The 17,735-nt window shown below is 35.4% G+C and overlaps 1 protein-coding gene and 1 long non-coding RNA gene across 2 annotated transcripts; both read right to left on the bottom strand.

Annotated features, from left to right (window-relative positions):
• Nucleotides 1-6,238: 6,238 nt before the first annotated feature.
• Nucleotides 6,239-8,531, bottom strand: LOC117321328 (toll-like receptor 4; the record flags this gene model as incomplete). The annotated part of the gene is made up of 1 exon (XM_033875784.1): nucleotides 6,239-8,531. A coding segment is annotated over one exon (2,157 nt), but the record flags the coding sequence as incomplete, so codon positions are not given.
• A 2,780-nt stretch (nucleotides 8,532-11,311) lies between these two features.
• LOC117321327 lies at nucleotides 11,312-13,231 on the bottom strand. Its single transcript, XR_004531315.1, has 2 exons — nucleotides 13,000-13,231; nucleotides 11,312-11,822 (listed from the first exon to the last, which is right to left on the bottom strand). It is a non-coding gene; the product is annotated as an uncharacterized LOC117321327 (long non-coding RNA).
• Between the last annotated feature and the right edge of the window lie 4,504 nt (nucleotides 13,232-17,735).

Genomic DNA, 17,735 nt, shown 5'->3' with positions numbered 1-17,735 from the left:
AAAAGATATTTCAAGAATCTGTATATTTATATTTGATCTTGAATTTGGTCATATCAGTATATATTTATATTTACACAACATATCTCTCTGTATATTTTCATTTGAAAATTATTTCAACGTTTTGTTGAATGCATATGTCTTCTCACATTTCTTTGATATTTTTAAAATATTTGTCCAGGTGACTGCTTCATGCCTCATTTAATTCTTTAGATTATATTTTAGTTTTAGACATATCAGTGTTTTTATGTTAAACTGGGTCTCAGGAATAACTGATTTGAATTTCAGTTAACTGTTGAAACATTTCATACACGCACACACCCTCCCTCACACAGATACACACATATACATGTATATATATGTGATACAGTATAACCTGACTATATACATATGTGATACAGTCTATCAGGATCTCTGTCTTTACTGACTTCAGTGCATGCATTAGTTCAAACTATTTAATTCTTACCTGTCGATTCTGAAAACCGATGCTGTTTTTCTGTACTAATTAGCAAATAAAGCTTCCTTAATGTTTATTCTGGTCCCAAACTTCTTTTGGAAAACATTTACCAATCCAAATTACCTACACAATTTGTGAAAATTCCCACTGATGGTAAAGTTGTTTGATAATTACAGGGGAGTTAATTTGTATCACCTCCAGATGAGGGTTAATTTACCTTGACGAAAAGAATGCACTGCACATTGTTATCATTCTAATAGTAACAGGTGGTTTTGAAAATCAATTAAATCTATTGAGGGACCGGATCTTACCTTCAGTATAAAAGCTTTTAGGTCTAATTCAAACTTGACACAGACAGTAAAAGGAAGTTATCATTACTGTCATGTAGATATATATTTTCATATGCATGAATTTACGTTCCAAATTATCTATCGTCCTCTTCTAAATTAAACACTTCTCTAATCTGTCCCCACTATTTCAGTACCGGTGATATATGGTTTTGAAAAGCTGTACATGACTGTGTAAATCTTATATTTTCTCTGCTACATGTAAGTAGAATTTACACAGATTGTGTTTAACACTACACAGATTGTGTTTAACATTACACAGATTGTGTTTAACACTACAGATTGTGTTTAACATTACACAGATTGTGTTTAACACTACACAGATTGTGTTTAACACTACAGATTGTGTTTAATATTACAGATTTTGACAATCAGATGCCCAGAGTTCATCCTTCAATAAGATTTATATAATCAGTATTTCTACAGATTATAGAATGCCCATCTTTGGAATGGAAGTTCTTTTTGGATAAGAGCATAAAAGTATAGAAAAATTAATTTCTGTACATAAAGAGCTCATAAATATTATACAATAGTGGTCACCAAGATCCCTCCGAGATTTCTTGTATCAATCTGAAATTTGATTTCACTCATATTTTTTTCTCTATTATAATTTTTTTTTTTTGCTTCCTCAAAATAATAAAAAAAAATGTCAGGTTCTTGCCGTTCTGATCAAATGGAAACTGATGTTAAACTGATCTGAAGGGGACTTGGCATTCTGCATTCATTTTACGTGACCAAAAGAGAATAATTTTATCGAAAATATAATCTGCTAAAAATCTGGGTACATATGTAACTATTTTTACTGTATCAACTTAAATCGCCTCTTCAATCCAAGAATGCATTTGGGTTTTCTTTACACTATGTATTGGTTTTTAATTTGTATTGAACCCTAGGAGAGATATTAATGAAGATGGGTATCTCACAGCGGGTCAAGATAAGATATTCATTCATGGGTGTTACAGTATACTTCACATTTTGGAAGAATAACTTTATATTGTTATAGACACAATCATAGTTACTTTTTACTTGTGGTACAAAGTGCTTGAATTTATATTGCAGTCATTATTTAATCTTGGTATTGTACAATCCAGGTTTCTTATTGTTTATTGTTGTGTCTGCTTTATCATTGTCATATGAATAAAGTATTGTATTCACTATTTAAACAAGTTATGTTTTTAGATCTCCTGGCAGAAACTGCGGGCCAGGTATGTGGAGTAGTGTTTCTATGGCCTGCTGCCATGATGTTTTGTCTGTCGTTGTTTGCCATCTATAAAATTTCTTTTTATATATAACAACGCCAGAACTCATTTCAACCTTTATTTCAGAACCATAAACCGATGGACATTGATAATCATTTAATAAAATGTTTTCTCTTCTTGTAAAGAATGTGGGGCTCAAAGAGAAAATATGTTTAAAAGTTGTTTTGTATAAATTCTATGTTATCTCAACCCTTTTTGAGCCCTACCCATTGGACCCAGCAGGCTGAAAAAGTCTCTTAATTTCCCTTTTGACCCTATCCAGCTGGTTCGTGGAGTCAGTGATTTTATACAAGATGTAAATGTCTTCGTTTCATTTTTCGCAATTGGGCCAATTCCTTCTGGTCTCGATCGACGACGGACAAAACACAAAATACTTACATTGTACGTATGGAAGTAGCGTACAAGGAGGTGAAGATTAAATATACAAGAGGCCTGTTGGCCCTAACAGTCACATCATTTTGTTTCTACTATATCTTCAATCATTTTGACAAATTAGCCCCGCCTACGGATGTCATTGGAAAGTCTTGTTGACAATAAATTAAACATTGCAGACCATTCAATATGAGCAAAACCTCGCGAATCAAGCCTCGATGCCGATTTTCACAGTAAGTATTTCTGAGTTAGACTTATCTCTGTCAAGGTGTACCTATAAATAGGTATAGACCATTCCCTAACAGCAAGTGTATTCCCCCCCCCCCCCCCCAAAAAAAACCCCATCTTCTTCCCATATTCAGTCCTTAAATTATGTCTAATAAGAAAAAAAAATGATGTTTGATATGACACGATATTGTTCCCAAATGTCATTTTCATTTCAAGGTCAAAAGAAAATCAATGTTTATGCTTGGATTCAAATGTCCCTATTGTGTGCTAGGTACACTAGTCACCTTAGTGGCATGTCTATTTTGTGTAATATATATGTTCCTCATGAGCTGTCTGCTCCTGAAACATGCATTTGTCGCATGTTTTACCAAAATTAAATCATATTGATTATTACATGTCAACAGCAATGTAGGTTTCCCATGGTCCGTAGTTATGCATATTGCATTTTGAGACAATCGGAAAACAACATGGCCGACAGGCAGCCATCTTGGATTTTGACAATTGAAGTTTGTTAACGCTATTTCTCGGAAAGTACTGAAGGGATCTTTCTCAAATTTTATATTTAGGTTCCCCTTGGTGCCTAGTTATGCATATTGCTTTTTGAGACCAATCGAAAAACAACATGGCCAACAGGCAGCCATCTTTGATTTTGACAATTGAAGTTTATCGCTATTTCTTAGAAAGTAATAAAGGGATCTTTCTCAAATTTCATATGTGGGTTCACCTTGGTGCCTAGTTATGCATATTGGATTTTGAGACCAATCAGAAAACATCATGGCCGACAGGCAGCCATCTTGGATTTTGATAATTGAAGTTTGTTATCGCTATTTCTCAGAAAGTCCTGAAGGGATCTTTCTCAAATTTCATATGTAGGTTCCCCTTGCTGCTTAGTTATGCATATTGCATTTTGAGACCAATCGAAAAACAACATGGCCAACAGGCAGCCATCTTTGATTTTGACAATTGAAGTTTGTTATCGCTATTGCTCAAAAAGTACTTCAGGGGTATTTTTCAAATTTTGTATATATGCTCCCCTTGGTGCCTATTTATGCATATTGCTTTTTGAGACCAATCGGAAAACAACATGGCCGACAGGCAGCCATCTTGGATTCTGATAATTGAAGTTTGTTATCGCTATTTTTAGCCCACCATCATCAGATGGTGGGCTGTTCAAATCGCCCTGCGTCCGTGGTCCGTCGTCCGTCCCTCCGTCCCTCCGTCCGTAAACAATTCTTGTTATCGCTATTTCTTAGAAAGTACTGAAGGGATCTTTCTCAAATTTCATATGTAGGTTCCCCTTGGTGCCTAGTTATGCATATTGCGTTTTGAGACCAATCGGAAAACAAAATGGCCGACAGGCAGCCATCTTGGATTTTGACAATTGAAGTTTGTTATCGCTATTTCTGAGAAAGTACCGAAGGGATCTTTCTCAAATTTCATATGTAGGTTCCCCTTGGTGCCTAGTTATGCATATTGCGATTTGAGACCATTCGGAAAACAACATGGCCGACAGGCAGCCATCTTGGATTTTGACAATTGAAGTTTGTTATCGTTATTTCTGAGAATGTACTGAATGGATCTTTCTGAAATTTCATATGTAGGTTTCCCTTGGTGCCTAGTTATGCATATTGCGTTTTGACACCAATCCGATAACAACATGGCCGACAGGCAGCCATCTTGGATTTGACAATTGAAGTTTGTTATCGCTATTTCTGAGAATGTACTGAGGGGATCTTTCTCAAATTGCATATGTAAGTTTCCCTTGGTGCCTAGTTATGCATATTGCGATTTGAGACCAATCGGAAAACAACATGGCCGACAGGCAGCCATCTTGGATTTTGACAATTGAAGTTTGTTATCACTATTTCTGAGAAAGTACTGAATGGATCTTTCTGAAATTTCATATGTAGGTTTCCCTTGGTGCCTAGTTATGCATATTGCGATTTGAGACCATTCGGAAAACAACATGGCCGACAGGCAGCCATCTTGGATTTTGACAATTGAAGTTTGTTATCGTTATTTCTGAGAATGTACTGAATGGATCTTTCTGAAATTTCATATGTAGGTTTCCCTTGGTGCCTAGTTATGCATGTTGCGTTTTGAGACCAATCCGAAAACAACATGGCCGACAGGCAGCCATCTTGGATTTTGACAATTGAAGTTTGTTATCGCTATTTCTGAGAATGTACTGAGGGGATCTTTCTCAAATTGCATATGTAAGTTTCCCTTGGTGCTTAGTTATGCATATTGTGTTTTGAGACCAATCTGAAAACAACATGGCCGACAGGCAGCCATCTTGGATTTTGACAATTTAAGTTTGTTATCACTATTTCTTAGAAAGTACTGAATGGATCTTTCTGAAATTTCATATGTAGGTTTCCCTTGGTGCCTAGTTATGCATATTGCGTTTTGAGACCAATCCGAAAACAACATGGCCGACAGGCAGCCATCTTGGATTTTGACAATTGAAGTTTGTTATTGCTATTTCTGAGAAAGTACTGAATGGATCTTTCTCAAATTTCATATGGAGGTTCCCCTTGGTGCCTCGTTATGCTAATTGCATTTTGAGATCAATTGGAAAACAATTGGAATTTCTTATATAGCTAGGATTCCCTTGTTTGAAAAGTACTGGAGTGATGTCTCAATTTGCACAGATTAGTAAAATGAAGGGAAAAGTAGAGAAAAGATCAATCTGACATGGAACCTATGAAGATCATTCAATGGTGGGCGCCAAGATCCCTCTGGGATCTCTTGTTCAGAATGTAGTGAAGGGATCTTTCTCAAATTTCATATGTAGGTTTCCCATGGTTCGTAGTTATGCATATTGCAATTTGAGACCAATCGGAAAACATCATGGCCGACAGGCACCCATCTTGGATTTTGATAATTGAAGTTGGTTTCACTATTTCTCACAAAGTAATAAAGGGATCTTTCTCAAATTTCATATGTAGGTTTCCCTTGGTGCCTAGTTATGCATATTGCTTTTTGAGACCAATCGGAAAACAACATGGCCGACAGACAGCCATCTTGGATTTTGACAATTGAAGTTTATCGCTATTTCTTAGAAAGTAATAAAGGGATCTTTCTCAAATTTTATATGTAGGTTCACCTTGGTGCCTAGTTCTGCATATTCCTTTTTGAGATCAATCGGAAAACAACATGGCCGACAGGCAGCCATCTTGGATTTTGACAATTGAAGTTTATCGCTATTTGTTAGAAAGTAATAAAGGGATCTTTCTCAAATTTCATATGTAGGTTCCTCTTGGTGCCTTGTTATGCATATTGCATTTCGAGACCAATCGGAAAACAACATGGCCGACAGGCAGCCATCTTGGATTTTGACAATTGAAGTTTGTTATCGCTATTTCTCAGAATGTAGTGAAGGGATCTTTCTCAAATTTCATATATAGGTTTCCCATGGTCCGTTATTGTGCATATTGCATTTTGGGACCAGTCGGAAAACAGCATGGCCGACAGGCAGCAATCTTGGATTTTGACAATTGAAGTTTGTTATCGCTATTTCTAAAGATCATTCAATGTTGGGTGCCAAGATCCCTCTGGGATCTCGTTTTTATCCTAAGAACTAAAATCGTCCGAAGATCTATCTTGGGATGGTTCAATCGGTATCTCATAATATAAGTAATATAATACACAATAGTTTGATATGATGAGACAAGATCATATATTTAATGTATTGACAGACGAGGCTAATACCTATGACTGAATGCGTTTTAACAATCTTTTCCAAAACACCTGCTGTGCAGTGATGTTTCTTTCTCGATCTTTCCTACTTTCCTTTGGCAAATTTAAAGGACGAATGACATCCCAGTTCTTACGCATGAGCTTTGGAAATTCACTCCGTTTGATATCGTTTAACAAAATCACAATATTCATGTTCTCTCGACCTACGCGAAATGAATAAACACTGGCTAATTTCATCGTAAACATCGTCCACTCACGTTCAAAATATGAACTGCTTACAACGAAAACAGTTCGACGCGAACTATCTATGGCGTCCATAATGTTATCAGCTATGTCACGCCCTGGAATAAAGCTCTTTTCATCTAAGCAGTATTGGATTCCGTTTTCATTTAGCCATTGGGCAAATGTGTTTGCTACCCAGCCAGAATCTTCGTCACTGTAAGATATAAAAATGTCGTAAGGATATTTATCATATGCAGATGGCTCTCGGCACCTGACTCGCAGCCAAACACTGCGCCGCCATGATTCCCGAGATGCAATACCTAACACAATCAAAAGAACACAAAGTGTAACGGAGACGATCAACCAGAATTGGGAGACACAATTTTCCTGAAATTGATCAAACGTTTCAAGGAATTCTTCAATCCTCATTTGCGTTCCTCCTGGAACCGAACAAACAAGTTCCTCCTTGTTATAAATAGCCCGTGTAGTTTCTATCCACGAAATGAAATCCACATTGTCACAGCTGCAAACTAGACGATTTCCGGAAAGATTAATCCTGAACTGTTCTGTTCTCATTTGCATTTCATTAAGAGCAACATATTCTGATATTGTCAGTGTGGTTATGAGATTTTTGCTCATGTCAAGTATTTCCAACACACTGAGGCTTTGAAGTAATCCAGTCGGAAGTCTTTCCATGTTATTCTGGGCTAGGACTAGGGTATGAAGGGAATCCTTTTGATCCTCAAATAACTGAATGTTAAGTGTCTTTATATTATTTGACGAAATATCAACAGATGTCAAATTGTACAATCCTTTGAATAAAGTAGTATTTGCAGTAAAACTGTCACCAAGGCTACAGTGACTGGCCCCAAAACGTGTCAAGTTATGCATTTCTGTGAGTGGTTCAAGATATGGCGTTGAACATTCAAAGCCTGATATGTCCAATTCCGTGAGGTGTATCAACCCTGTGAAGAATCCGTAGGAACACCGCGGAGTTCGGGTAGGGTTACTTAGGTCGAGAACATGTAGATTATTTTCAGTTGATATTGAAAAATTCATCAGAGCTCCGTCTATGGGACAATGCGTCACGTTAAGATAACGAAGATTTCTTGGTATGAAAAAGACAGTTTGTCGATTAAACGGAATGTCACGTTTCCTCATCGGTCTCTCACCCATGTATGATAGATCCACATACCTAATAGATGGAAATAAATTAATAAGTACTAAAATTACAGGAGAATAAAATATGTTTCTTGATAAGTCTAACATCTCCAGGCACGGTCTTTTAGTCCACGACACAATCGACGACACTGGTATTGTTCCTATAGAATTTCGAGTTAAATTAAGCTTTTTTATACAGATAGTACACAGGTAGGAAAAATCCGAGTCCGTCAAATGGATCATTCCGTTAAATAAAACATCGTTTGTATGCAGTGTCACTGATTCCATTGTTCTTCCCCGCAATCCATAAAGTGCTCTCAGAAGAACGTTTATTGGTATGGTTTGTTCTGAACTCAAACTAAGCGATGTTAGTCTGTTAAACGGAGACAAGCAATCGATCTCAATTTTTTTCATCCGCACAGAGATATCTAAACACGAGATATTTGAGTTCTTAAGTCCGAGAAAAGATGAATTTCGAAATGACACCCGTTCTTCACTAACATAATTAAATTCTATTCTATGCAGTTTGGTTAAATTCAAAAATCCACTTCCGAATCGGAATCCTTCAAAAATATCTATAATAAGAGTCTCCAGTTGTGACATGTGAGCAAATGCATATTGCGGATATAGTTTCGTCAAGTGGAAATGATTTCGTTGAATGTTTAAATATTTAAGTTTTTCCAAGATATGAAAAGTTGTAGTGTCGAATGAAGAAACATCGAGATTGTTTTCAGATAAATCCAGATACTCTAAATTACGAAGCCCGTAAAATAAAGAATGAAGTGTAGTGAGGGGCGATAACTCATTAGAGTTATCGTTCCTTACGGAACGTAATGATAGTATGAGCTAATTCGCGATTTTTGCCGGCTATTGTAGCGATTTGGGAGCGGAAAAAATGGCACATACAATTTTGATGGGCTGTTGAACCATTGTAAAACTCGGCTCGATCTAGGTCTGGATGTATCTGGTATCCCTGTGGAAATTCGTATTTATGAGATATTTTGGGTCAAACATGCCAAAATCGTCACTTTGACTAAGAGGTTCTGTTTAAATCGCCCTCAAAATTCAGAAAAAAATCCAGAGATATATACAATGCACATACAAAGAGATAAATGTTTCCTGAAGAAAACAGTCTGTTTAGTTTTTCGATATCTTTAGCAGAACGGTTACAAGATTGTTTTGAAAATGGCCTATTTTTTCGACCTTCTCAGTATTTTTCCATTCGACTGGGGTATTTTCCTGCCTGTTTTGATGACGCAAGACCGGGTGTTTCCTTTCCGTTTAGCACGGTAGAACAGATGGACCGGGTCGGCATACATAGTTATCAGCATTACATTCATTACGAATCAACTGGTTTTATATTTGTTTTGCGCGAGTCATCTTGATGATGTGTTTTAAAGCCTGCATTAACATCAACAGGTCCGTTAAAATTGACGTATGAAGTTTATATTTAATAGAAATTATTAACACACTTGGTTTGGTCGGCTTGACCGCATATATAAAGGACAACTATAGATAACGCCATCCTGAACTCATCGGGTATTATCGCTGAAATGATTCTCCGAGGAGTTCCGGATGGAACAACACCGGGGACTTCACGCCGCTTACTCGTTTAACCCCAGGCTTCAGCTGCATTCTAAGTGAGTTGTATTACATTTTCCCGTCAGGACCAGGACTTTTTAATATTATGTCATATTAAAAGTGACATTGGAGATTATAGTTGTTCTACTATGACCATATTTGTTGCTTTCCAGGATCAGTATTCATCGTCAACCCAGACCAGCGTTCAATTCTTTTCGATAACAAATCTAACGTCACAGGACCCCATTTGGTACAAGACCCCATTTGGTACAAAATTTGATAAAATAGCTCCTAAATCCTCGCATGTCCATTCCATGACCCAAGATTTCATGGCGTCATAATGTAAACATAAACGGTCATTTCAACGTCAATTTTGAGGTATGCAGCGATCCAGCTTGCTTAATACAAGATATTGAAATGGGTAAGTTATAGGAAAACATCAGTTTTGTGCAAAGTTTTGCCTTTCGACGACAGTGTTATATCAACTTTTGAAATGTTTTCCGGCACATTTATCACTCCAAATGATTTCTTATAGTCCTAAAAGTCTTCGTTGGTCGTATTACACAGGTACTTGCCTTATAAAGTGAACATGCACTCATTTTCAGTGTGCTGTACCTGCAATTCGAACTTCCCCCGCTTCGCCATTGCAGTAAAACTATTTGTGCGCATGTCGGAAGTTGATCTCTAATACACTCTCACAGGTGCTTGATCAACGATAAGTCCGGATTTTTTAAGGCCTTTATTAAGAGTTATTTCCCTTTTACTATGAATACTTAACATAAAGGGGCATTCACTGAACACTGAAGCGAAATAATTCAATCAATAATTAAATTTATAATAATCCTTCTAATACTTTTAACATACATAAATGGGAAATATTCTCTCTGGACATTTGAGAAAAAGTAATTCACCATTTCCCTTCAATGATATACATTATCATTATCATCATGAAGAAAAAATAAATACAAATTAATATAATATTTATGACATGAATACATATATATTTTTTTACATTCACCCATTCCCTCCAAGCAGATTATTAACACCTAAAACACTCTGGGAATCCCAATTTTTTTTTCCATTCAAATTATTCTCATGAACCTAATTTTTTTTTATCTGAAAAAGACCCCATTTATAAAATGCCAAGCCCACCCTTTTGTTTCAGTCTGTATGTCCTTACTTATGGAATGACTATAACAGATGCATGAGCAGGCCGGCTAAGTGATAAAATTGATCAACATATTATATTGAACAAGATCTTGCCGGAGTATGCAACATATTCTAACATAGTATTTATTATTAGTTTTAATGAATGAAAACCCAATGTACAAGTCGAACCTGTGTATAAAGGACACCTAAGAGACAAGTGTCCTTTATAGAGAGGTGTCCTTCATATAGATGTTCAACAAGTTATCTCCCTTATAAACCAAGAAACAAACCAAATCTGACTACTGTACACTACCATATATATCTCCTGATTTATTATATTTAAACAATAAAACAAATGAATAAAAGACAAATGCCTAATTAATTTTCAATTATTTATCTGAAATAAACACTGAACTTCAGAAGTTGATAGTTTTAATAATTTATAGTAAGCCAATAGTCAATAACTAAAGTGTATACAAAGACACTCGGAACTCTCCTGCTGTTCTGTCAGATTTACATTCGGTTGTTTTTGTAAGTAAACCAATTATGACTGACATAACTATTGCTTTATCCCCTTTTGTTGGTCTTAATAATGATTTCATTACTACCTGACCATTCTTGTTGTCTAGGCCATGGTTGAATGGCTAGCTGTCACCAGTGGGGTTGAGGAAAAAAACACCTCTGCAGATGGCGATCGGTCACTCTCTTGTAATTACTTTTGATTGTTACAGGTAACAGGAACATAAAAAAAAGTTAGCATTACTGCCGGGGGAATTGAGCAGTAAAGGCTCTGTTTTGTTAGTTAGAAGCTTTTTACACACAAATAACAACACGGCTATGGTTTAACTCATAATTTAATCTTTCATCTACAGAACAAATGCAGTGAACTTGCAGAAGAAATATTTACATGCAAAATTTGCAACATCAGGGATCGATGTAATGATGAGGAGGAAGATATCCTTTGGGTTAGATACGCTGGTAACTAATGTGGCCGCTGGTTTCACCAGGACTGCCTCAATCATGAAGAGCATGAATGTTGATGTTGAGCCATTCTCAGCTGTTAGTCAGGACACCAGTCACAGTACTTGTGTTCAGTCAGATATTGAGCTACATTGTATTTCCAACACTTGACAAGGCTCTTGACCAGGATCGTACAACCCCAGAGGGACACGGCATGCTTATATGTCAAGTATCACCAACTTCTTTCTCCGATAGAGGAAGAAATATATTGGATGACATGCTACTTCTGTAAAAAGTCGTTTCATGCATATTGTTTGCCACCCAGAGTGTACCGTACATTTGAAATGAGGAAGGCATCAGATTCATCCTGGTGTTGTCAAATGTGCCCTGCAAGTTGAGAAACAATACGGTTAACTTTTAATTTCACTTCTGTTGATTGAATGTTCTTAACTCACACTATATTAGTGTTTTAGCATATAATCTATATATACATGTACATTACAATAGTATTATAACTATTTCTTTAGTCACACCTGTGAGAATTACTAGTACATTTATTCAACAATTCAATATCTTTCATTTCATCCTAACTTCCTATATGATGTAAGTGATCAATCTAATTATATTCAAATTAATTTGTTGACATTTTTACATGAACTGTGATATCTTGTTAAATCTTACTCGTGTTATGTTGCGAGAATAACACTTGTGCTAATGTCATCATGTTTTGAATATTCAATTTTAAATAAGGTTTCCTGACTTTCCATCAAGAGTGTTTTAATTGATTGATTGATTAAAATAAATTTGTTGTCATTTTAAAGGTTTTTCTTGTAATATTTCATTTCCCTAATTACCCCGGGAAAAAATAAACAAAAGGAAGCAAAATTAATAAATGATACTGCCAGTAATAGTCACCAACATGAAACAAACTTTGTGTTTTTGTTATGTTATATTATAACTGTTCAATCACAGGGACAATGATACTCAATGTAACATGTTCATAACTTTAAACTGATCAGATATGACCCCTATACATTTTATGCATACTTTTGATATTATATTGTAATGTCCCTGTGGTTCAATATGTCTCCTGTAGACATACATCTGAGCTGCCCGACGGCTAGTAGGAATGTCCTCACTGGATATATATAGCAGCAGGACCATTCTACATACCTCTTGACAGCGACAAGTGCCCGTTATTTCAATATTCTAATTTAGTAATCTATTATTTATAAAAAAAAAATTATGCAATTTTCATCATCCTAAAAGAAGTATAATGTATTGTCACTTATAGTAAGTTGTGAAACCACTTTACATACATGTGCATTTATGATATTTGTCACAAAATATCGTTCAATGAAACCACGTGGACTCGAGCTCAATGGAAAAAAATACGGGAAATACGGGCCGGGATATTTGTATTTCCAGCTATGGTATTTATACACGAATGACTGATATTTTGGAAAAATACTGATGTAATAAGTAATAATATATGTATTACCATCGCAATCGCTCACATTATTGATGATATTTTTGGAAATAATTGAAAAAATCGATGTCTCACCACTTTGTACCAAATGGGGTCCTCTCTGCATGCTCCAGACCGGAAGTTACGTAACACAAAAAAAGCGGATCTATAAATAGCTATCACGTACTATTTATTTTTTGATCATGCAGCTGGAAGTACTAAAGGTTGTCTTAGTAAAATATCAACATTAATTTGAAATTCTCACGTGAGTATTTTTTATATTAGAATAAATGTGTAAAAATTGTACCAAATGGGGTCCTGTGACGTTAAACTCGTAGCCTACCGAGTCGTAGGCTTCCAGTACTGGCAGTAGGCCTAGTGTAAATGTTACGTGTTCATTAACGTTTTAGAGACAGGCGACGTTTAAATATGTAATATTTAATTTTTATTGTTTGTTTGTTTAATGAAATTACTGTGTCGTTAGTTGATGCTTTGATGTCTTGATCAGCTGATATTTGTTTATGTTGAGGAGCAACGACGTTTCGAGAATCATATCTCATACATATTAGCTTACGATGACACGAACTTTCAAGGAACTACTGTACACGTACTTCAGTACACACTAGCAGTATATTCAGAGACATGTATATATGTCTCTGGTATATTGAACAATTCTTTTTCAGTAATAGAAGTTTTTTTTTCATATTTCTAATGAAATATTTATATTCTAATGCTTTAAATTTTGAAATTAAAGTCTCTGACCTGCCCTTTATTGAGATGGTTCTTAGGACAGTGTCAAATTATATCATCTTTTGCATTAATAAATATCTGAAATAAGTTTTCAAATATATTTAAACCCTTCACTTTTATGCACCAAAGAAAACAATATGCAAGAAAGCTGTTCTGACAAATTTAAGCTAAAATATTGTCAATTATTATGTTGCATTAAGTAAAATTATGTTGCTTTGGGTGTCATGCATTTTTTTTTGTATCTTTTAAAATTAAATTAATTTCTTAACTTATTACAAAAAAAAGTAGAAGATGGAAAATTATTTGACAAAATCAAAGAGCTACCAGGTTTTAGCTATCACAATTTTACAAAATAGTTGACTTTGAAATTTCATGAATTAGTCAATTTTCAAATATCTATAAGTTGCTTTATTATCAATTCCATATCAACATATTTCAACTCTTTGCTTACATGTACATGTGCCAAAGAAAACCATGTGCGAGAAACCTGTTCTGACAAAATTTTACTAAAATTATGTCAATTGTTATATCACATTAATTTAATTAACTAATTTAGGGTGTGGGACCATGTTGTAATTTTGTTTTATCTTTTGAATTTTTAATCTGTTTCAACTTATTACAAAAGGTATTATAGAAAACTACTTGTCAAAATTAAAGAATTACCAATATTTTGTTATCACTATTTTACAAAATAGTTTTTCTCCCAAATTTCATCTGCACACAGGTAGCAATTAGTAAAATCTTTTGAATCTAAACTTTAATTATATAAAGGTATTATAGAAAATTATTCGACAAATTCAAACAATGACCAGGATTTTAATTTATAACCATTCTACAAAATAGTCTTCTTCATAATGTCATCTCCACACAGGTAAAATACTGTAACACAGGGACTAGTGTACATGTAAATAGTTTATATGTTTTTTTTTTAGGCCAACACCACCATATGCATATATTTACATTAGGAGGGGTGTTCTAAATTGTTGGCCAAAGACCGCACTTAATTTCCCTCTATATTCTACTGAAGAAACAAATTCAGAATTTTGAAACTTTACATAAAATCTGATTTTAATTTCATATTGTAGAACTAGTCTCTCAATATCAAATATTTTGATATTGGGATGACACCATTTTCTTTAATTATCACATCTTTTACAATAGCAACTGTGACAAATAAGAATTAAAAAGTTTTAAACAGTTACTGTAATTGCAAGCCTTATACCGCAAGTAATTACCCTCTATGTTCTACTTAAAAAAAAACTTCATTAAAATGTTTTTGAGACTTTGTATGAAATATGGTTTTCATTTCATTTAGTAGAACTATTCTCTCAATTTCAAGCCATTTAGATATTAAGAAACAAATTTTCCACAATTTTTACTGTAAGATAGTTTATTAATTATTTATTATTGAGGGGCCGAGTGGTTAAGATATGTCATGACACTTTATCACTAGCCCTCCACCTCTGGGTTGCTAGTTCGAAACCTACGTGGGGAAGTTAACTGGTACTGATCGTAGGCCGGTAGTGTTTCTCCTGGTACTCCGGCTTTCCTCCACCTCTAAACCTGGCACGTCCTCAAATGAACTTGGCTGTTAATAGGACGTTAAACCAAATACACAAAGTTTATTAGTATTATATATATAGAAGAAGTATAGAAAAGTTTGAACAGTTATCCTGCAGAAGAAAAGGGAAGCTGACAATCAGGCCGGTATGTGCTGTCGTGGTTGTGTCTTTGGGCAGAACCATTTTACCCTTATTGCTCTGGATGGCATGCAATGGGCCTCTTATATGTTGTTCAGTCAGGTAGTCACCAACTACTACAAGGAGACCCAGCCTCAGACTTAAAGATGCTACTTATTTTTCAGAAACCGGACAAGCTGGTCTACACTGCTACCTTACAAGAAGTTTAAATCATTTATTTGAAAAGAAAATATTATTTATTTTGCTTGGTAAGCTTCATTTTCATAAATTATTGCACCATTTCCTGGATGGCATGTGGACAGACAGGTCTCCTGCATGTTGTTCAGAGGTAGTCACTAACTTCTACAAGGAGACCCTGCCTCAAACTGACTCAGCTGGCTATTCAAAGGGTGATAAACAAAGCTAACAAAGCAAATATATATAAGAGTAAGAGATAATTGCCACTTAATTTTCAGAAACTTGGCAAACTGGTGTACACTGCTACCTGATAAAAGGTTAAAAAAAGGTATTTAAAAATAAAAACATGTTTTATTATGCATGGTTAAGCTTCCTTTACATGAATTATTGTTCAAATTCACATAAGACAATTTAAAACTTGCTAATTACCTAATTTTCATCTGTGATAGAAAAAGGGAGATAACTTGCTCACCTGTTCTTGATATAAAATTACCTGGGTAATTATAATGTACAATTCATATTAATGCTTTTGTAGATATTTCCCTAAAGTTCTATTCATGATCGATCAATTATCGATATGATGATGATTGATCATGAACTTATTAGTGATTCCCAACACTACTGAAGAAGTTGCAAAATTTTCGAATAAAATAAATAGATACCTGGTAATCTCCCAATTTGCTCGACACGGACCACTGACAAAGACACTGATACTGACTTTAAACTATGGGGAAAGTCTCGAAATATCAATTTAAAGAAATGGCTATGTCAAACAAACAAACAATTTTCCTTCTCTCATTTGTATCATTGTGTTCCACTGGGGAATTCATACAAAAATGGGATTTTCCTCGTGCAAGTGTGATTTATTAACAATTTTCTCCAAGATTAATATTGGGGTGAGCCAATTCCCATAAAATCTTGGATATTCCTATCTTTTTCGAGGAAATTTGTCCAAATTTAGATATTGTCTGATTGCAATGAAATTTGGTACAGTATATAGGTACATCATTGGACACCGGTTACTCTTGTAACCTCACTTTAACTTTTTTTAAACAGAATGACTGCTATTTCCCAGCCTCTGATTGGTCCAAAATAAGATATTGTCCAATTTTGATGAAATTTGATATGTAGGTACATCATGGGACACCGGTCCCTCTGGTCACCTCATTTTCACATTTTACCAAAATGGTCGCCATTTCCTGGCCTCTGATTGGTCCAAATTTAGATATTGTCTGATTTCAATGAAATAGGGGTATTATGGGACAGCAAATTCAACTTTATGGGTTTCATTTCCTTGGCAATAAGACAGTTTTACTTATTTTTGTTTAACGTCCTATTAAAAGCCAGGGTCATTTACAATATTTGTAAGGACGTGTTGGTTTTGGTGGTGGAGGAAAGCTGGAGTACCCGGAGGAAAACCACTGACCTACGGTCAGTACCAGGTAACTGCCCCACGTCGGTTTCGAACTCGCATCCCTGAGATGGACAGCTAGTGATAAAATGTTGGGACACCTTAACCACTCGGCCCCGCGGCCCAACCTTTAACACAGTCTTCTCATTGGTTGAAATTTAGATATTGAGCGATTTTTTTATGAAAACTGCTGAAACAGAGTTATCGCCCCTCACTACGCTTCATTCTTTCTGTGACATCCTTCAGGTGTCACCCAACTAGTACATCGGTCGAAATAATGGACAATTTGTTCATGGAAAGTGTAAGTGCTTTTAAAGCATGAAGATTGCTAAACGATTTACCCGGTAATGTATTAATGTCATTATTCCGTAGGTTCAACCCAGTCGTGTTGACTGGCAAATGTTGGGGCACAGTCTTTAGACGGTATCCTGAACACGTGACACGACTTGTCTCTTCTATCCTGGTGACGTGGCATCCTTTCGTACACGCACCTAGAATAGAAAATATTAACCACATAAGTCATAATAAGGTAAATGAGTTCTGGAATGTTAAAACAGTATATGGTGGATATTATAAGACTCTATCATATGTGGTCGGCGGAGCCTCGGGTTTTACCACATTTTGTGACCCAGAGGGTGGAATATCCCTATCCTACATGAACCACATATGATTGAGTATTTTTCTCTCATTCCCCAACCTAAAATATGCAAAAATAGGCACTATCTGTCGATAGCTTTCTCAGATAGACGCCATTTTTTCTCAATCCAAACTTTTTTTCTACTGCATATAATAAA

The sequence above is a fragment of the Pecten maximus genome, unplaced genomic scaffold (assembly GCF_902652985.1).
Source record: "Pecten maximus unplaced genomic scaffold, xPecMax1.1, whole genome shotgun sequence".
Classification (NCBI taxonomy): domain Eukaryota; kingdom Metazoa; phylum Mollusca; class Bivalvia; order Pectinida; family Pectinidae; genus Pecten; species Pecten maximus.
Note: the sequence above shows the minus strand (reverse complement) of the source record. Positions and strands in the feature narration are given on the sequence as shown.